The sequence below is a fragment of the Neodiprion lecontei genome, chromosome 5 (genome assembly GCF_021901455.1).
Source record: "Neodiprion lecontei isolate iyNeoLeco1 chromosome 5, iyNeoLeco1.1, whole genome shotgun sequence".
NCBI classification, from domain to species: domain Eukaryota; kingdom Metazoa; phylum Arthropoda; class Insecta; order Hymenoptera; family Diprionidae; genus Neodiprion; species Neodiprion lecontei.
In genome coordinates, this window is record NC_060264.1 from 26,042,966 (window position 1) to 26,061,936 (window position 18,971).

The following is an 18,971-nucleotide window of genomic DNA, read 5'->3' on the forward strand; positions in this document are numbered from 1 at the left end:
ACGACAGGTGGAGTCGCCATCCGAGATATCGCAACTCTATGGCTTTAGAATTTTAGGTCATTCACTTCACCTTCAGATATGTCCAAAATCTACGTTACCGTCCGTTTCCCTCGCCTGGTAATTTCATCACGTACCGTTCACAGAAATTTTCCCGTCAACGTATGTATGATATTGGAGCTACAAGCCACAATCGGAGTTGGATTACAGATAATATTCAGATCCAAGCACAGTTATTCACACGAAAAAAATACAAGTTTCCCACAGCAAAATGGCCATCATTTTTTGTGAATTTTTAATCTCATAAATACGAAGTACGACACGGTACCATTATGACAATGATCCCTGAATTGGGAACATCAACGTTTTCGTATTTCTTTTAACAAATTGACTATACTAAACATTTCGAGGAATTAAGGCATCACTCCCCAGCTTACAACAGGAAGAAATAAAGGCAAATAAGTTCATACATTCAAGAGCAACACATACACCTTTCGTTACAATATCAATGGAAAATCTGTTATTTATTTTAAACATCAAAAGATTGTAGTTCATGGTACATACAATTCTCGATACAATCAGTGAAAAAAGTTTAGGAAATATTTTGGTCTCTTTTTTATGCCTAGCAGTTAATTTGCGTATGGAAATGTATCTGTCAATGTCGTGACAACTTAACAGAAATTAAATTTCCCAACTTCATTCAGATACCGTTACAGTTACAATCATAGGTCTTATTAATGATAAATATTCCAACTCGCCGAAGGGAGATTCATAGTATTCAGAATGGCCTCATTTTGTAGAATTCTCTTGGAAATAGCAGCTGTGACGTATAAATTTTCATTCAATTTTCCAACACTGCCAAATGTGAATACCTGATTTCGAGAACGAATCCAAGATTTAGGAACTTTTTCATATTCGTCAAAATCATAGCAACACCAACAATGCTTGCCGCAAATTGGTTCTTTACACATCCGGTATCCTGAAACCGCTGTACCTACTATCAGTTTTTCACTTAGTTTATACTGCGAATTAATAGATATCGTTCCATCACAGTACATAACAGACCTATCAAACTTGTAGGTTTTATCACATTTTTCAACAAACAATCCTTGGATTAGTGACCCTCTTCCTGAGCCGATTACGTAATAGGAACTACACTTGCAAGACTGCATGCAGTCGTTAAGGTATGAGTTTATTTTTCTGAACAGGCCTGAGATTTTGGGTTCTAAATGTGAGAAGTCTTCCGCTAGAAAGTCATTTCCTATGTTCAGTGATTGTGCGAATTCCAGTTGTGCAGGGGTTAAATGCATTGCAGGTGCCCAACCCAGAAGGTTCTTAGTTGGCTTAGTACATGTTATATGAGATTCTACCGCATCTGGACGAAGTCCATTTGGTAAATCCCAGAACAAGTTTTCTTCGCAGGGATCTTTGGTGTACTTGAAGTCAGCCATTATACGCAGAGCTGCAATTCCAGGGGCTGGATAGGCTTCATAAAAATGATGTGTCTTGGCATTCACCTTTCCAAATGTGTATCGAACGCCAGCAATCTTTTCGTTACTTGGAAACACTGGTAAATCGAATTGTCGATTACAGTCATCAGGATCACAAAAGTCCCCGATTCCCTGAAGATATGTTGGTATTGGTGAAGGAGACCTACTTAGGGATTTGAGCAGGAGTAGTACTTCATTGATAAATCCCGAATCATTCACACTTGAACCAGAAAGTAGTTTGGCGAAACAGTGCCACAATAAAAGTACTGCGTAGTACTGAAAAACTGATTCTGGAATCGCTGCAAAATTTGGGTGTGTCCCACAGACAGCCGTGTACACGCGAGGCAATAATGACACAAAACTGTCGGTCGTTATTGTAAATTTCCTTGAGATTATATTTTTTGTTAAAGGCAGCTGCCTGTTAGGAATTTTATAATCAATTGGATCTTTTGAATCATCGAATACACACTTCCCCGTGCACTTCATGTCGATTTGTCCTTCCGTTGGGCTGAGTTCGTTGATTGTATCACTTCTGCACTATACTGTTCTTTTTCTACTTTCAACTACTTTTTAGCAAGCAAACATACAATTTCACAGGCGCACTTGTGAAGTACTGTTAAGTATTTACTGTAAGATTAACTGGACGGTGAAAAGCATCGAAACTATATGTCGATGTGTGTGCCGCGTTTGTCTAGATTAGCTTTGCCCAACAATGGCAATTGACTACTAGCGAGTGCTATGAGTGACAAACTGATAAAAAGAACGGGGAACCACAGTTTACATAGGTATACCTTTACGCATACCAACAACGGGATTCCCCGGACCTGTAGTACGGCTCAAATCACGTAATTTAAACACAGGCAGTTACCGACATGCAACCGTCCAGCAATCGAAAATTAGTTCCGAAACCCTATTTCGTGTTGCAGAGCGCTCTCAAATGAGCAACACGAAAAACGCGAGCGTGTGCGCTCTCCACTGAATTTCACCCAGCGCACGATATTTGCAACCTAACCTAACCTAACCTAACCTAAAAATAAGAACTGAGGTTGTCGATTACCGTATACTGTGAAATATGTATATGGATATCACCGTGGTTATCGATAGATATCAACGGGTAATAAGTAAAAACTAAGTAGAGGAGGTAATATCTTATATGAGGAATTAAATAATATTCACGTAAAGTACGAAAGAGAATTGCTATTATGACAGTATATGATAACGAAAAATCACTCGCTGAGGACACAGAAGATCCCGTTGATCGTATGCTTAAAAAAACCGGCTGCATTGAGTTGCACTACAAAGTTCAGGTATATGGTCTACATCTTTTTTAATGTAAGATTCATGTGACACAGAGTTATTTACAAATATATCATATGAATGCATTAAACAGTGAAGCGATCAGAGATTGTAAAGCAAAAACAACAATCGTAATTTTTCACTTCAGGACTGCATAGCAGAGACACAAGATTGGAGAAAATGCCAGGAGCCTGTAAAACAATTTAAAAATTGTATGTCTAATTACGAAAAGAAGAGGCGTGAGAAAAACATTGCGTAACAAATAGCTATAGACTAAAAGCGCAGTTTCCTTTTCACCTCACATAAACGAACATGTCGACGATTCTGAGGAAATTTAGGTCTATCATCGCTGCAGGTCCTCGAGCACTTCCAGTAAACGGTTGCAAGATGGCTATTATAGTTCGATCTGACATTGCCATGTCCAGAGGAAAAACTGCGTCCCAATGCGCTCATGCTGCATTGGAGTGTTATCGTGAAGCTCTGGCAAACCAAAACAATGAAGCGATGCTCACGATGTGGGAATTGACCGGCCAGCCCAAAATTGTCCTCAGAGTATCGAGCCAAACTGAACTTATGGACTTGGCTCAAAAGGCGAAAACAGACGGTGTTATTACAGCAATCATTAAAGATGCTGGAAGAACGCAGCTGGCTCCGGGAACAGTGTCAGTTCTTGGGCTCGGCCCAGGTCCTAAAGAAGATATAGACCGATTAACGTCTAGCTTGAAATTACTATGATTAAAGTCTTATTTTGTTTAAATTTTGACCGACTCATAGTTTACTTCTAACTCAAACCTAAAAATTTGCCACTGCATGTGTACATGTATACTGCGTTCGCACAGTACAATAAATACGTTAGTACTATTGTTATTAGATATTTGTACGTTTTATTGGAATTTAAAAATTTTTTTTGACATGCATACTCTCATTGTTATGCGAGTCCGTATCACACACATTTGTATGTTTGTAGGGATGTTTTGATCAGTTGGAAGCGTAATACAACTGCACCATATAAATCTGGATCTGTTTTGAAAACAATTGCAATCGTAACACAGCCACTAAAAAATAACTAGGTACAATATAAACATTTCAAAAGGAAATTATTTCACAACCTCTGCCACTTCATCATCCATTTATTTATCAATTTATTAATAAAAACAGTTTTATCATACGAAGAACCCTTGTGATGGTATTTGTGTTACTATAAATTTCAATTTGAACTTTGTATCGCAAAAAAAGTTACATTTCATGTGAAGTACGCTAACTTGCATAGCTATCGTATGTGGTACGTACAGGTAAAGCAAGAGAATGTAAAGATTGTGCTGCAAACAATTCGTATGAATTTGTTTTAAACTTTTGTATTTTTTTCTGACGTATTCTTGGTCACCCTGCGTTGTAAAGAGAACAATTGTTGAACTGAGTTATTTATACTTGGGTGCTAAGTTACGGTGAAAGGTATGTATATAAAATAACATTGCTAGAATAAATCTAAAAAGTATATGTCTAGAGTTACAAATTTTCATACAACTTATTTTCGAATCATTTAGTACACTTCAATTGCACCTCTCATAATTTTCGAAAAAAAAAAAATAAAAATAATGTGCATAAATGTAAAAACTTCTGTCGGAAGTTTCAATAATCTCTCACATCTAGTCAATTTATATCAATGGCCAAGCAATGTGTCGCAATCATAAGAAAAAAAATGGTACGGCTGACAATTATTTAGTACAAGGCATTGAAATTTGATATAAGATTTTCTTCCAAAGATATTGGATGGTATAAAATTTAACGCAATTTTAAGTAAAGCTTGAAAGAAAGGCTCGAGTTGCTTGAAAGTGAATTCTTCCAAAAATCATGGATTAATTCACTAGTGTAAGAAATTAGGTATAATCAAGATCTTCAACATTTAACCACATATGTGGTTACGTTGATAGGCTTGATGAAAATTTTAGTTCATCTAACGATAACGCAACTGATGATGTTGTGTGTCATGACTGTGAATACGTTACGTATAATAAAAAATTAAACTGCCGAGAGCTGGAAGTAAATATGAAGTGTGTAATAGATAATAATATATATGTATAGGTAGATGTAAATATATCTGGGAATTAAAGTTACGATTGTAGTTAAAATAGGAATATTATTAATTCAACGTTCTAACATCTAATTTATATAATTCACTTGTTACAAGTTTGAGCAACAATGATGAACAACGCACCTTAATAACAGTTTTATAGTGGTTATATGAGAAAAACCGAGTATGACACACACAGTTGAGTTAATTTGGCAGAGTTCTATAACTTCTTTCTTCCTTCTAACCCGAAACAAAGAACGAGAAAATGATCTGTATGAATTCCATAGAGAAATACATTTTTTGAATGCGTACAATAATGAGTCGCAGTTGCATCACGTGGAAAACCATTTATCTTTTAGAGGGGTTCTCTGCAGTTTCCTGAAAGAACTTCGTTTTTTAACAATTTTTAGGAAATTGTGTTGATAAACACAGAGTTACTTTAAAAATTGTGAGGTAGTAAAATATTACATAGGTTTGAAATTCTTTGTGGAATATCCCATAATTTCATCAACAATATTCCAGTGTAATTTGATAACTTCATTTGAAAAATACTAATTACTGGGCTTTTTCAGTGCTCATTACAAATTTATATACATACATCAATCAAAGTATGAAAAACGTTATTTCCATTAGAGTAGTTTTCATAGTTGAAATATTCACATTAATGAAAATAAACACAAAAGAACAACAGGTAAATTAAAAAATATCCTTAATCAAATATCTTGCCATGCTTCGATACACGATGCTATCAAATTGATAACGTTTTTTCCATTTATCCGAATATTATATCCAGAGTTTCCTTCGGTTGACATTAGATATTAAACTTACTAGCTATGATAAACAGATTTTATAACGGACATACAAATTATTTGACTATTTAAATAGGTAATAAAATTCAATGAGAAACATAACTTGTCAAATGAAATGGTGCGTAATAGGTATTTCAGTCTCAAAGAGTGCACGCCAGAGTATTAGTGTTAGCATAATGTACATTTGCCAGTAATAATTTTCACTCCCGAACAATTTGGCAAATTTCATCACAATATTACATTGTTTTAAAATCTCGTTGATTAATCAATTATTCTCACTCTCTATTTTTCTCACTTTCCTCATATACAATAATGTACTTCTTTTCATAATTTATACCTTTTATTCTTGCCCTCCGATCAATCGATACTGGGTCACTAAGCTAGCACTTTACTAAGCTCAGGCGGTTCGACATAGTTATTTAATACATGTGGTGCTTCATTGAACTCGTCCAACTCGTCGCCATTGTCGGCACCTTGTGCCAGCAGAAAATACTGCTCGCTTCGTGTCGGCCACAACAAATGAGCCATAACGCAGTACGCAAAACAGTCCGCTGAATACGTAATACCTGTGAATAAATATTACGTTTAGTTGAATAGTGAAAAATCTTATCATAAAATCATTATTTTATACAAATCATAAGACACAGAATACAGCGAATTTATGCAAGTAGACGAATGATGTTCAAGAAACGGAAAAAGTTCTTCTCCCTACCAAGCAACAGTTTAAACCTCCATAAAGCGCTAACTTGAAGAGCTATCAGTGCGATGATAGGCAGGTATATAAACCAGACCAAGGAAGATGCTCCAAAGTGTAAAAGGAAATTTAATTTCTGAGTGTTGTGCTCGTAGGTCATGGTATTTCGTAGCTCGTACAAAAACCAAACCATTATCGCACTGCGAAAGAGGAGGATGAACCAGCCTGGCCAAGTCTGGTACTCGTCTATATCCTCGATTATGTCAACTTCCGTCTGAAATAACGTTCTTGCGATGTGAGTATTGACAACACCAAAAAAAATTAGTCCATATCTACTGAAACTTTAGAACTTCCTTACCATGTTCCAAACATAAAGAAGAATATGCACTATTCCATAGCACAACCAGATCGCAAATACCAACGGCTTCCAGGTCAGTTCCATTCTTGTTACAGCCCATCCTTTGGCTAACAAAAGCAGCAACAGCATGAAAGATGTCTGTAAAGTCGATACGACAGAAAAATTTCTTTAATGAGCATACAAAGATTACGAAGTAGTCAAATTTCTTTGTCCCAAATATTGGATGAAAATGGAAGAGACTCGATATAAGTGTTCAATGTAATTCCACAATTTTGGAATCATCGCAGGAATGTCTCGCTGTACTCTTGCATTCAGGATTACGTAAGTTTGACGAAAAAATTCGTAAAAATATCCTCACCCTGGACAGTATGTCGAATATGTCGCCGGCAACTTCGAGCTGTTCATACCCAACGCCATCAAGAGCGAACTTGAGGACGTGTATTAGAATGAGACAAATTGCGAGAAATTCCAATAGCAAACTGGCAGTGAAGAGCCTGGTGACGGGATGCCTCTGCATTCTAGCGGCGTAGAGTTGAAACGGTACAAGAATAACATAGCAAAGGAAGAAGAGGAGGTAGAGCTCGACAGTGTTTTGTCTGTCGTAAGAGAACTGGTAAGAGAGAGCGTTGACGCTGCTGCTGTTCGGACTTCCGTTAACCAGCCATATGTCGTACGTGAGCTCGTCCTGTCCTTCGTAATGTTGCCACTTGCAGGTCGTCATGTTTCTGTAACACGCGACAAGGCTGACGTACCAGAACCTTGGATGATCCAGGTCTTGTATGACGTAAGTGAACTGGTGGTCCTTCACCACGTTCCATTTCGAATCCTCGTCGGCACAGAGGCGACCGAGGGGGCATGGAACGTGACGCAGGTAGTCCTTGCCCTTGTCGTTACAGTGCCAGTCGTAGGAGCTCTGATTTAGAGTATCGAACATAAGAGAACAGGCGAGGTCCTTGTTTCGCACTGTCCTGTTACCGTAGTACTCCAGAAAGTGAGGTCTGTCGAGTACGGCGAGCGTTATAGGATTGGAAAAATTCTTGCTCGACGTCACATTGCCAAATATGTATCCAAACGAATCTTTCTGCCTGTGACGATCCGTCTTTTGAAAGCCAAACTTTATCAGAAAACTGAAGAAGTCTCGCGTGTTGAAGGAGCCTGTTATGTGAGTCGATGTGGCCGGTTGACAATGCGTCAGGAAAAATACCACAATTGTCAGCGCCAGGGTGACGAGTCGTTGGAGCTGCCACTTGATTGGAGACATTTTTGGTATCTGCTTGCGGAATTATCGGTTATACCTAGTTCAGGTTACAATTTTTTTTTTTTTTCAAAAAAAAAAGCAGAGAATCTTTCAAGTATATCATGCATCTTATTTCGGTTCTCTTTATTTTATCTTTCACCTCTAATCATTGTTGGCGAACAGCTAAACAGCTGTTAAGTATCGGGTCGATGTACTGAAATTTTTACAATTTTCTTGTTAGTAACAAGATGATCGTTCGTGTAATAACGAATGTGGACTATTATCCGTGGCTTGTTTATGTTCAATTAGATGTACATCTCGTCTCCCTTTGTGTTATCATACACGCACAATGGTACGTTTTTGATAAATTAATATGCGAACTAAGATTGGTCGTTTGCATAGGATTTAATTCATTCTCTATTCTATCGACATCACGCACTCAACTTATGGCGACCGTGTTTTCTCTTTTTTATCTTATTTTCGCAAGCTAACATCGTTTCACATTCTTCCGTTTGCTTTTTGTTTTATTTTAAAATTCTTTAATTCACTCACTACACGGCTCTCTCGCCTGCGAATGATTTACGTTTCACCCGTTTCACGTTTGACAGATCGTAGTACGAGCCTGCTTCTCACGTTGTTGCATGCTTTCATCGCCCTGACAAGCCTAGACATATACCATCAACGTTGCACGCTGTACACCTCTTTCTTATTGATTTTCACTGGCACAGAGACTTCAACTAGATGCGCTATGGCTAGGCGGGATATTTTCCAGGAATTTACACGTTGATAAAAAGATTGCGCTTGGTTACGCTTACGTCCGTTGCCCTCCTCCAATCCCCTCTCGAGATTGTGGTACGTACGATATTTAGATGTTGGATTCAACTCCTTGGCAGCTCTCCCTCCTTGAGCAGAATGCCCGTTGCTATGACAACTTTCAATTACCGATCCCTCCGGAATGCCCCGTAAGTATTTTCTCTTCAACTGTCGAATTAATGAATAATTACAATCAGTCAGTCTCGCACCTATCCGCCAATGATATTCCTCACTCCCTCTTTCGCTTTCTCAATCACGGAAAATTGTTACCGCTTGCAGGTTCCCCTTTTTTATCCTGCGAGCAAGAGTTTTTTTTTTCTCTCTCTTTCATTTGCGGCGTTCTTTACCGTCAAAACTTTGTTTTGAAAACGACGAAAAACGTACGTCATATAATTATGGAAATATTAGTGATTCGAAATTACTACTTGCCGATAACTAAGTCGCATCTCGCAACTATTCGAAACCCGTTCTTACCCACTAATCTCCAATTTTGCAGAGATCTATGGTGCGGCGATTACCTTAAATCCTTTCTTATTGACTTTTTAAACCAATCTATTCACGTTGCACACGGAGAGATCAAGAGTGGTAAATATTATAGTGGTATTAATTGAAGGCAACGCTAGCTGTTGGCGGTAGTCAATATAGCGGCTTTCCATACCGACTGAGCAAGATTTATTGGCAAAAAGTGACGCAGCTACTTTACTCTTTCAATTTTGCAGAGTGGATGTTTAGGTGGAGCAGACTCGACGATTCTTTTTTCTACCTCGACTGCTACCTTACCGATCAATTACCGTCCTCCCATGGGGTCAAATTGGCTGGGCGGAAATACCGCTATCCGGTTGTCACGAACTAGCGGGGATGAAAAGTTGCAGCGCGGGCAACCCCGTCGTCGTAAGTCTTCTTTTCCCCCACACATTTCATTTTACCATCGTGATATGGGTAAATATATGCAATTTTACAGCTTAGATAAACTGGGATATCGCAGTATTTTTAATTCTGTAATTTAAGGTCTGTGAGGCGCTGGTAATCTAATTTATAAAAAATTTAAATCGAGTTTTCAAATAAAGCAAAAACGCAATTTGAACTAGTAGAGCCAAAATTCTGCAACTTATTTTAATTCGAGATTAGAAAATTTTCTCTTGTCTTTGGAATTTCGTTTTCAGTCATGTAAGGCTCGTCATTACTTGTTTTCGACCGTTAATTTCGAATACTGATTGTGAGCTTTATTGTCACTGACTAAGTTTACTTTTACTGATAAGTTTGCTTTTTTTACACTACGGATCAAATCGTCTGGGTTATTCAGGTCTTTCTATACCAACTCTAAACCTACATGCCGAATACGTATCCTACATAACGCAATTTAGTGGGAATATATAAATATTCAACATTGAGCTGACTTGTTTTTAAAATTCTTTTCTAACATGCAGCGTAAAGGAACATTTTTATCGGTAGACTTGTACTCAGCACCGAAAAATCTGTACGTAACAATTATCAATCTAATTCACGAGGGTGAAAATCAATAATTGGCGTAAAACTAAAAATTTAGATGCAGCGTTGAAGCGCGGCTGAGGACAGCCGGAGAGTTTTAAAACTTGGACTAAAAGGTTGTATGTATGAAAAGAGATACGAGGAAGTTTGTCAGCCGCAGGCTATTGTAGCCCTGCAAATATTTGCAAAAATCCCCGTGTCAAATTCGTACGTTGTACACATATAACATATGTATCTATCTATACGCTGGTATAAGATAGACGTCAAAAAAATTGTCACGCAATGCACGCCTTGGGCGACAGTAACTCGATTTTGCTTTAGGACGCACGTATTGCTTCGGGCACCGAATCGCTGAACGAAGGTACGGGTGAATGACGCTTCGTGTCGGTCCCTTCACCGACACTCGCGGTATGAATCTCTGACGGAGTTACATGAATGGCTAGAGATATTCCGTAATGATTACGTACACGTCACGACGTGTCGGACAGAGTTGGATAAATTTATGCACTTTTTTTTGTCACATAGTTTATACTCTCGTTCTCACTCATTTTTCAAGCAAAAAATGAACAAGATCGAAGTCACGACGGGGAAGGAAATTGATAATCACGGTATAAAATATACGGTGTTATCGTGGGATTAGCTGTACACATAAATAAAGATTGAGTAAACAAATTCCTAATTACGTAGCCCCGGCTTTGGTGTGCATATTCCTGCTACGCGACTTCTCGAAATGTCAACAATCTCGCTGGAATAAATTGACTTTTATAAAACGAGTACGAGGAAGGAAATGGGGTAAAAAAAAATATAAATATACGTACGTATGTGTGTATGTATATAAACGTGAAATTGCGAGAGAAAATTTTTTTTTTTAACCTGAATGAAAACCGTGCAAGATTGTAGAAGAAAAATCAAATCAAATCGGCGTATTATACACATTCGAGAGGGGGATGAAAACGTTTCACAAGCTCGTGAATTTCCCGAGTGAAGAAGTTTTTCTTTTCCAACTCTTTCACGCCATATCCACGACTGTATCTTTCTATACACGTGGTACATACATATACAGCCTTATGCCGGAGTAATTAGTTTTTTAAGTTAGATGTTTTTTTTTTATTTGTTGTTTCAAATAATTAAGTATAAAATATAATGCCGTTGCGCAAACGTTCCTGCATACACCGGATCAAGGAGAGCGTATATGCTACCATATGTCCACGTTTATTTATGCCCGTGCGATCTCTTCCCGTTCATTGTCAGCTACTTCAAATCTTACAGCAGGCTATACAAAGGTTTGTTTCAAGCACACAGTCCTTCCCACGACTCCGCGTATATAAGTTGGACCGCCACTGAACTCCCATAAAGCACACTTCTTCTCGAACGGTCTTTATTGAGCTGCATAGCTCTGTTGTCCCCATTTTTATTATTCAACTCTTACAAAACAAAGCACGACCAATGATTCGCTGATACACGTAGGTATGTGTGATAGATACATCGTGACGACTGCGTGATTCGTTGATACGCAAAAATTTCAAAATCATTTCACAGTATTAAATTTACGAGGGTCTACTTTACATTTCTTTTTTTTGTCATTAATGGACCAGGTGACACTGCATAGAAAAACGAGTCTTCCTTTCGCTGAAATCATAAAAATTTTGCAAACAAATTTGATATTTATAATTTTACAATCTTGTAGTATAATATCTTACTTGAAATATATTATTACATATTTCGAAACTGGCTACGCTGTAGCGTTCGATGAGATGGAACTGATTGCGAATGAAAAAATACATCGAATCGACCGAAACTTTGTACCATTACGTGCGATTTTTCTTTCCAGCGTTAAGCTGATTTGAGGATCAAAAATGTGGAAAATCCTTGTGCGGGGATTTATGACGCTGAAGAGGGATTAATTCCTCGTTCACAATTTACGTCAATTCGTTTCGCAAAACCAATTGCGTCCTAGCGAGATACGTGGTAAATACAAAACGTACGGTGTTTTGCGGAATCGAAAGCTTGTTTTAGCAAACAAAAAAAAAAAAGATAAAAAAAAAGGAAAAAAGAGAAAGATACTCGAAATGGAAAGTAGAATTGCAATAAAAAATGAAGAAAAATATTCGAATCAATGAATAAGATCAGCAGAAATTCATTGACAAATTAACAGATTTGACTGGTCTTTTGCTAATGTTATTGTGAAAACTTTGTAGCCGTAAAATTAAGACTCTTTTCACTCTCAGCTCTCGCGCGAAGAAATATCATCCGTTCAACCTATAAATACCGTAATTTATGCATGAGAAATATTCGTGGTTGCACTGTTATAAGCCAAGCCGAGAATGAACAAGTAGCGGGGCAGGTGGTGTCGGATTTAATTATTGACCGTTTCCTCAGAAACCGCCCCAAACCCTAGCTCGAAACTCTAAGCTTGAATCTCAAGATCTCCTTTGACACTGTAGCGAAACCAGATTTCTCGTTTTAAACCTCGACTCGTTTCGCATTCCGCCTCCCCCAACCCGCTTTTCACCTTTTCGTGTACGTCTGTACAGGGTAAGTCTTCCTTTTCACCTCCCATCCAGTATACATACCAACCAACCCACTTCCATTTTGTATCTCTCCTTTTATTCGCCGTCCCAGCCACTTTTAAACTTTGACCGACAATCACTGAGACTAAAATCGTACGCTTGAAACGCGAAATGTTTGGGTTTTCTTCTATTTTTTTATTTTTACGTCGTTTAATTTACAACGTCTAACAAATTCCACGTTTAAATTTTACCCTCGGGGAAGCCGGAGGGATAAAATGCTCAACTGTATTTGTTGAGAAAAAAAGTAAATTAACTTTCAAAAAGTTTTGAGACACCGGTATATATAATAAGTTGACTTTGACAGACAAGGAAGATATAGATTTAGTCGGGAACGGGTTGTAATTATTTTTAAAACACTCAATTTCCTTCATCAAGCAAAAAAAAAAAAACTCGGCAGCATGATAATGAACAAAGGCTCAGGCTTATTGTTAGTGAAACTCATTCCAACCTGTGGATCTAGAGGAACTGATCGTACACGCAGAAAAATGGAGCAGTTGACAAGATATTTCGTAAAATATACTCACAATCAGACGTGAAAAAATTCTAAGATGCTGATGATTAGCCTGATTTTAGTTATAGCGTCCATAAAATATTTTTCTGCAAAGATGTTCGAATTTTGGTAAAAAAAATACGAAAATGTGCGTACGGAAAAAATCACTTTTCTCACGATCAATTTAATATGCACAAGACATTTGCATGAAATTTTCCCGATTATATATACGCATATTTATTTAACAGCCCGTGCAGATTTCCGCTCGTTCTGCTCTTACGCGTTTATCCTTGGATAATACAATTAAGAATATAATTCGAGCGTGAAGTGGTGGGAGTCAAGCGGTTATATCGCAATTGGTACAGGTATTACATCTGGGATACCGAGAAATTATTCACTTCACATGATGCGATACTCGTGTGTATAACAACTTGTTGTGAAATTAACCGGCATAATACACACAGCGCAAGTTACTCGGTCTGTTAGGCGCCTCTGCAGCTCTCCTCTATTCTCACGTGCTCGAAATATTCCCGCGATGCTAAAAATGGCGCGGGCGGGAGAAGATCCTGCTCTTTCACAGGTGTATAAAAACTCGGCACATTGCCATCCTCGTTGTATACCCACAGCTCTCCGACAGAGTTTGCGTTTATCACTTAGGTGCCTTATACCTCGCGTGTATTGTGATCGTCACCCGACAATCTTTCGTTCCTTATATCCGTCACAATTCTCCATTTTTTCGATACAGTGTTCGGAAATGATGCAGGAAAAATTCGCACCGTATAAATTTGAACGTCGATAAATAAAACCTAGTTTCTGATTAACCGAGTTCTGCAACTGTGTTTCTGTTTCGCAAGTACCGTGTGTTACATGTGTTTAGTGAATGTTGTACACTACCGATTCTCTCGGCACTCATTTGACATAATCAAGTTAAAATATTTATCAGGTCAACCTCGCCATGTCGAGCTCTTTCACGAAGTTTCATCCGATTTTTGTACGATCTGACAGGTCTTCTATATAAATTTTTGCTAGCGATATTTCACTTTATCACGATATTGTGCAATTTGTAATACGTATAACCCTGATTTTTGTTCTTCGATCTCTGCAGTTACATTATTATGTTGATAATTCAAAAATGGTAATTTATAATTGAAACAGGACATAGACAGGGCTGCTTCTGGATACAGATTCCATTACCGACACTTCACTTTCATTTAGCCAAGACACAAACCTTTTTCTAGAATGTTAGTGTTAACCAGTTTTGCGTAGATTTACCGTGCCGGTTCTGTTACATACAGATTCCGTTACCGACACTTCACTTACAATTAGCCAAGATGCAAACCGGAATCTGTATGCAGAACCGATACGGTATATCTACTCGAAACTGTTTTGGAGCATAAGCTTCTAGGAAAAAGAAAGAAAAGAAAAGTAAAGTTAGACGTGTGGACGATTCATATTAGCGGCAGAGGTACAGAATTAAAGGGGAATTAATTGTTTCAGGGATTTCTAGGTCTGTTAGCATCAGTACTGGTTTGTCCCGGCGTTCATTCCCTGGAATCAATCGTTCCGGAACGCGACCTGACGCCGAGGAATTTTAACCCGCACCCCTACGTGTCGGCAGCGATGGGAACGGCCATTCTCTCTAATTTCGATCACCCTTACGCGGCTGTCGCGTCAAAGCGTTCAGGACACGATCGAAACCGTTCGAAAACTCGGGACAGCGACCGTGTCGCTTCGATTACCAGCCTAGCCAATTTCGCTCGTGATTTCCTCGGGCTTATCAATGGGAAAAAACGGCAACCGGTAATTAATGGCATTTACAATTTGTACAAATTTCCTATTCCACTAATTTTAACGTAGAGGTAAATAAAAAATTAGAGACCTACCGATGATGAGTAAATATGTGCTTCATTTTCATTTAATATACTGATATAACTAATCATGAATGTTAGAATAAATTAAATTGTGAATATTGAAGGTAACGATTCGTCGAAATATTTCATATCGGTCACTTAATTGTAAAATTGAACGATGAATGTACGTGAGATTAGGTGTGATTCTAATCATTCTATTTCCGTTTCGTCAGGTTATTTCAGACTATCCGTACAATGGCGCCTTCAAGTTTCCGTTGGAGATAAACGAGCGGCACGTGGCCGAAAGTGTGGGTGGATACGGAATCATCGGGAGTGCCGTACAGGGTAATCAGAACGGAGGCGAAATTGGTGTGGAGAAACTCGCCATTGGATATTACAGAGATGAAGACGGAGATGGAACGAGGAGGAAACTGCCAACTGTCAAGGATGCCGGGCTATTCCTGCAGGGGAAGCTGCTTTTCGAGGAGAAGCTTAATTTCGCAAGCGTTCAACAATCTCCCTTTAACGAAGAATCCGCGGCCCTTCGGGATACAAACGACAACCTTAGCCGAGGGTAATTAATAAGGAGACGTATACGCGGAGATCCTTTTGTTTAAAATTTATCGACGGCGTTTAATTTCGCGCGAGGCGGTTTGGTAACAGTACTAAGATACATATACCTGTACCGTATATACCTTGTACACCGCGTTTCATTATGTCTCCGCGAAGAGCATAAAAGCGAAGATTATTCTAGTTAAACGCGGAGTCAGCTGGACGATCTAACCGTCTATTAAAAATTTAACATCGTTTTCGATCCGCTGTGTATTAAAGGGGAAAGGATAAAAAGACTCGGCACAGCGTTCTCGAGAATGAGGTAAGCGTCGGCCGGGTTCGATATATCGTTATACGAATGTCACTTTCAAAAATAACTATATACCTATACAGCGTCGTAAGGAAACGCCGAGGGGATGATATCGGAGGGAACATGAGTGAGAGGCTTACGGAAAACCCGGGGAGAATATGAATTGGTAAATGCAATGTGGGAATTGGTCGGGACAGTTTTTGGGGTGTCTGCAGAATAAACCCAGCCATTGCGTTACACCCCGCGATACCTCGAACCGACACAGACGGAAATAGGGTAATACTAAAACTGTATTCACGCGGATCGGAAGATCCTCCCAAGCAGACGGTTGCAGATTTATAAAAGAAACTAAAAGCTCCTTGTGCCAAAACTGTTAAGCGTAGTAATTATACGCTCTCGCGGAATTTTTTCTAGAGCTTGTTGTGACCTTGACAACTCTTGAACATAACTTTCCTCTATCTGTCAAGGTTCAGTCAGCGTTCGTATAAGTGTGTCGTCCCGTTCAGACTTGTCTTACAAATATCGATACATCTTCAAGATTCTTGATTCGGTTGTAACGAAATAAAGCCTAAAATCTGGCCTGACGTTGTAGCATTCACAGAAAAAAAAAATGAAAGAATCAATATCAGTTTGGTGGTTCTGGCGTTATGAGGGAACATACGTAGAGACAGACAGAGAGACGTTTAGTTTTATATGCATAGGTATGTAGAGATAAAGAAGACGGTCGCTGTCTGCCGTTATTCTTTCCTGTCGTTTTATTCATCTGTAATACTCATTTCTTTGGGTAGCAGTTTTTTTTTCATACTTACAGTCGGTATAAGATAACCTCTTCAAAAATTTTCATTGCCAATACAGAGAATATTCGATTGGTATATTATCCGAATAAAACAGAAGAGAAAAAGGGGCGCGAGGAAAAGAGGGAAAAAAGACAATATCTTTTCTCGTTTCGTTCTAGATTGTACGTGACAAGTGACGAAGAGGATCACTTCCAGCCGGGTGCACCGCGGGCTTCGTCCGATACGTCCGACGTCTCCGATTTAAGGCTCGTTTCATTGACGAGGTACGACGTCGTCAACCCGACGTGCTGCAGCGGCAGCCGCCAAGTTTCTCTGACGGGTTACCTCGGCCACGAAGGCTGGTCGGTTGATCAGCTCCAGCCTCTTTACGGAATCAACACTCATCCTCGGCCGGATTATTTCCTTACCTCGGATCCAGATTATCGGCATCATTCACATCGCTTCGACGAAAATCAACTTTTTCTTACCGCTGTACCCAGTCCGCGTTATTCCTCGTATTTTCCCTTTCATACTCCGTCACGTGGTAATAATCGAGTGATGTGATTTGTGTAGATTCACCGCGTGATAAATATTGTCCAATTTTGAAGTGGAAAATGTTGACGGAAATTGGATATACTTATAATAAGTATATCCTAGCTGTCGAATAAAATTTCATTGGAATTCTTATTCCTCGTATAATATGCAACGGAGGATTGAAATTGAACTCGGATCAAGGATCACGTTGGAATCGTACGATCAGTCAAGTATTTCCTTTAAACACAGCGATTTATGAATTTCTATGTATAAACGATACCCAATTTCCAATACTGATCAGTGATATGTAGCTTTACAACATGAACTCGAGTATTCCTGTACAGAGACTACCAGTTAACTCACAAGTTATGCCGATCCTCTCGATTAAACATGTCGTAACATTATAGATCAGCTTTGTTTTTGTCTCGCTCGAACCGCGGGTTCTCCACAAATTGTAACTAAAGTATGAAATAACTGGTATACGAGTATACCGGTTTATTCGCAATTTGAAAATTAGGAGATAACTTTCACGCTGCGAGGTAGTCAAACTCGACGTTTTCAGCAAACTCTATTACGCCGCGTTATACGTACGTACAAGGGTGAATGTGCAGGGAGCACGAGTATGCGGAAAGAGAATGAGCGAGGGATGAGGATGAGGGCGAGAGTGCGAGGTGGTGGGTCGACTGTTCAACTCGAACCGTATTTAATCCACATATTTCGAAATAATTAATATGATGAAAGTTTCGAGGATGGTGGAACCGCCTGCAGCTCCGCACGGTTCCTATCTGCCTACCAACCTGTCCTCCTTACGCTCCAGCTATGTGTTGATTATGAAATATTCATAAGGTTGCCCTGGGGTGCAGTAATACGGCTCGAATGATCCGTTTAATTCAGGGGTAAACGCGGTTCAGTGTCCGACCCGCACTGTCTTGGCTCACTTATTCGTGTTACATACAAGTTGGTCTCCGATATGCGCTCCCAAGTCCATTAGGACTAGGTATGATCATGATTTTTCAAACGTTATTAGGTATAATGAGCCTGGAGTTTCGAGGCAGCCGCGTCGCGGGTCCATTGGCTGGAGTCTTGTGACGTCACCGAGTTACGGCGGGAAATATTGTGCGAATATATTTCAACCTGCGGCTCCTTTATATTCGAGGGTAAAATCGGCGAGGGTGGGATTTTTTATCCGCAATCGGTAACCCGAGACCTGAATATCGCGAAAAAAAAAGAAAAAAAAAAAAAAAACCGAAAGAATGAAGAAAAAAAAAGGGAAAATAAAGAAAACTAAGAAGGTGAAGAAAAATGGGAAAATTTTTTTCCCCCGCAATGCAGGCAACGACCCAGTTTCATCCGACAATGCCGCCCGCTTTTCGTCACCCTAACCGGTATATATGTATAATAGCCGAAGCTTAGAGGACCTCACGATAAAGAGTGATCCGTCAGTCCCTAACTGCAGCGATCAGGTTCTGCCACGGCATGGCACCTGTCCCACTCGGGGTTAATTAATCGAGTCCGACGCCGTCACGGCTGGAGGGAGAGAAAGAGGGAGAGGGATAGAGAGAGTGAGAGAGAGAGAGAGAGAGAAAGAGAGAGGTGATACTGAGGACGTTTGACGCGGTGTGGTTAAATTGCGTTT

The 18,971-nt window shown here is 39.2% G+C and overlaps 5 protein-coding genes across 8 annotated transcripts; 3 read left to right on the top strand and 2 right to left on the bottom strand.

The window, feature by feature from the left end:
• Positions 1-454: 454 nt before the first annotated feature.
• LOC107225137 lies at positions 455-2,230 on the bottom strand. Its single transcript, XM_015665489.2, has one exon. It carries the CDS (start codon positions 1,971-1,973, stop codon positions 732-734), a length of 1,242 nt encoding a protein of 413 aa, XP_015520975.1. The 5' UTR covers positions 1,974-2,230; the 3' UTR covers positions 455-731.
• Positions 2,231-2,325: 95 nt separating this feature from the next.
• On the top strand, positions 2,326-3,070 carry LOC107225188 (cytochrome c oxidase assembly factor 4 homolog, mitochondrial). Its single transcript, XM_015665568.2, has 2 exons — positions 2,326-2,794; positions 2,932-3,070. The coding sequence occupies exons 1-2, from the start codon at positions 2,690-2,692 to the stop codon at positions 3,040-3,042; spliced, it is 216 nt and encodes a 71-aa protein (XP_015521054.1). The 5' UTR covers positions 2,326-2,689; the 3' UTR covers positions 3,043-3,070.
• Positions 3,071-3,095: 25 nt separating this feature from the next.
• On the top strand, positions 3,096-3,653 carry LOC107225180 (peptidyl-tRNA hydrolase 2, mitochondrial). The gene has a single exon (XM_015665555.2). It carries the CDS (start codon positions 3,096-3,098, stop codon positions 3,516-3,518), a length of 423 nt encoding a protein of 140 aa, XP_015521041.1. The 3' UTR covers positions 3,519-3,653.
• Positions 3,654-4,112: 459 nt separating this feature from the next.
• Positions 4,113-8,939, bottom strand: LOC107225308 (transmembrane protein 145). The gene is made up of 4 exons (XM_015665736.2): positions 7,074-8,939; positions 6,716-6,853; positions 6,376-6,631; positions 4,113-6,229 (listed from the first exon to the last, which is right to left on the bottom strand). The coding sequence occupies exons 1-4, from the start codon at positions 7,974-7,976 to the stop codon at positions 6,039-6,041; spliced, it is 1,488 nt and encodes a 495-aa protein (XP_015521222.1). The 5' UTR covers positions 7,977-8,939; the 3' UTR covers positions 4,113-6,038.
• A 354-nt stretch (positions 8,940-9,293) lies between these two features.
• Positions 9,294-17,739, top strand: LOC124294594. Of its 4 annotated transcripts, XM_046740512.1 has the most exons (5): positions 9,294-9,350; positions 9,485-9,656; positions 14,811-15,113; positions 15,397-15,737; positions 16,981-17,739. In XM_046740512.1, exons 2-5 carry the CDS (start codon positions 9,624-9,626, stop codon positions 17,363-17,365), a joined length of 1,062 nt encoding a protein of 353 aa, XP_046596468.1. In that variant the 5' UTR covers positions 9,294-9,350; positions 9,485-9,623; the 3' UTR covers positions 17,366-17,739. The 4 variants fall into 4 exon arrangements, with proteins under 4 accessions (XP_046596468.1, XP_046596469.1, XP_046596467.1 ...); XM_046740513.1 differs by lacking the exons at positions 9,294-9,350; positions 9,485-9,656 and adding an exon at positions 13,946-14,318; XM_046740511.1 differs by lacking the exons at positions 9,294-9,350; positions 9,485-9,656 and adding an exon at positions 13,946-14,304.
• Positions 17,740-18,971: the final 1,232 nt, after the last annotated feature.

Bases quoted from the DNA above. Each gene is read 5' to 3' on its own strand.
- LOC107225137 (XM_015665489.2), bottom strand. From the start codon at position 1,973: ATGAAGTGCACGGGGAAGTGTGTATTCGATGATTCAAAAGATCCAATT.
- LOC107225188 (XM_015665568.2), top strand. From the start codon at position 2,690: ATGACAGTATATGATAACGAAAAATCACTCGCTGAGGACACAGAAGAT. The intron at 2,795-2,931 runs GTATATGGTCTA...TTTTCACTTCAG, and splicing joins AGTTGCACTACAAAGTTCAG to GACTGCATAGCAGAGACACA.
- LOC107225180 (XM_015665555.2), top strand. From the start codon at position 3,096: ATGTCGACGATTCTGAGGAAATTTAGGTCTATCATCGCTGCAGGTCCT.
- LOC107225308 (XM_015665736.2), bottom strand. From the start codon at position 7,976: ATGTCTCCAATCAAGTGGCAGCTCCAACGACTCGTCACCCTGGCGCTG. The intron at 6,632-6,715 runs GTAAGGAAGTTC...ACGTTATTTCAG, and splicing joins TTCTTTATGTTTGGAACATG to ACGGAAGTTGACATAATCGA. The intron at 6,230-6,375 runs GTAGGGAGAAGA...ATTTATTCACAG, and splicing joins GAGGTTTAAACTGTTGCTTG to GTATTACGTATTCAGCGGAC.
- LOC124294594 (XM_046740511.1), top strand. From the start codon at position 14,269: ATGTCGAGCTCTTTCACGAAGTTTCATCCGATTTTT. The intron at 14,305-14,810 runs GTACGATCTGAC...TAATTGTTTCAG, and splicing joins CGAAGTTTCATCCGATTTTT to GGATTTCTAGGTCTGTTAGC. The intron at 15,114-15,396 runs GTAATTAATGGC...CCGTTTCGTCAG, and splicing joins ATGGGAAAAAACGGCAACCG to GTTATTTCAGACTATCCGTA.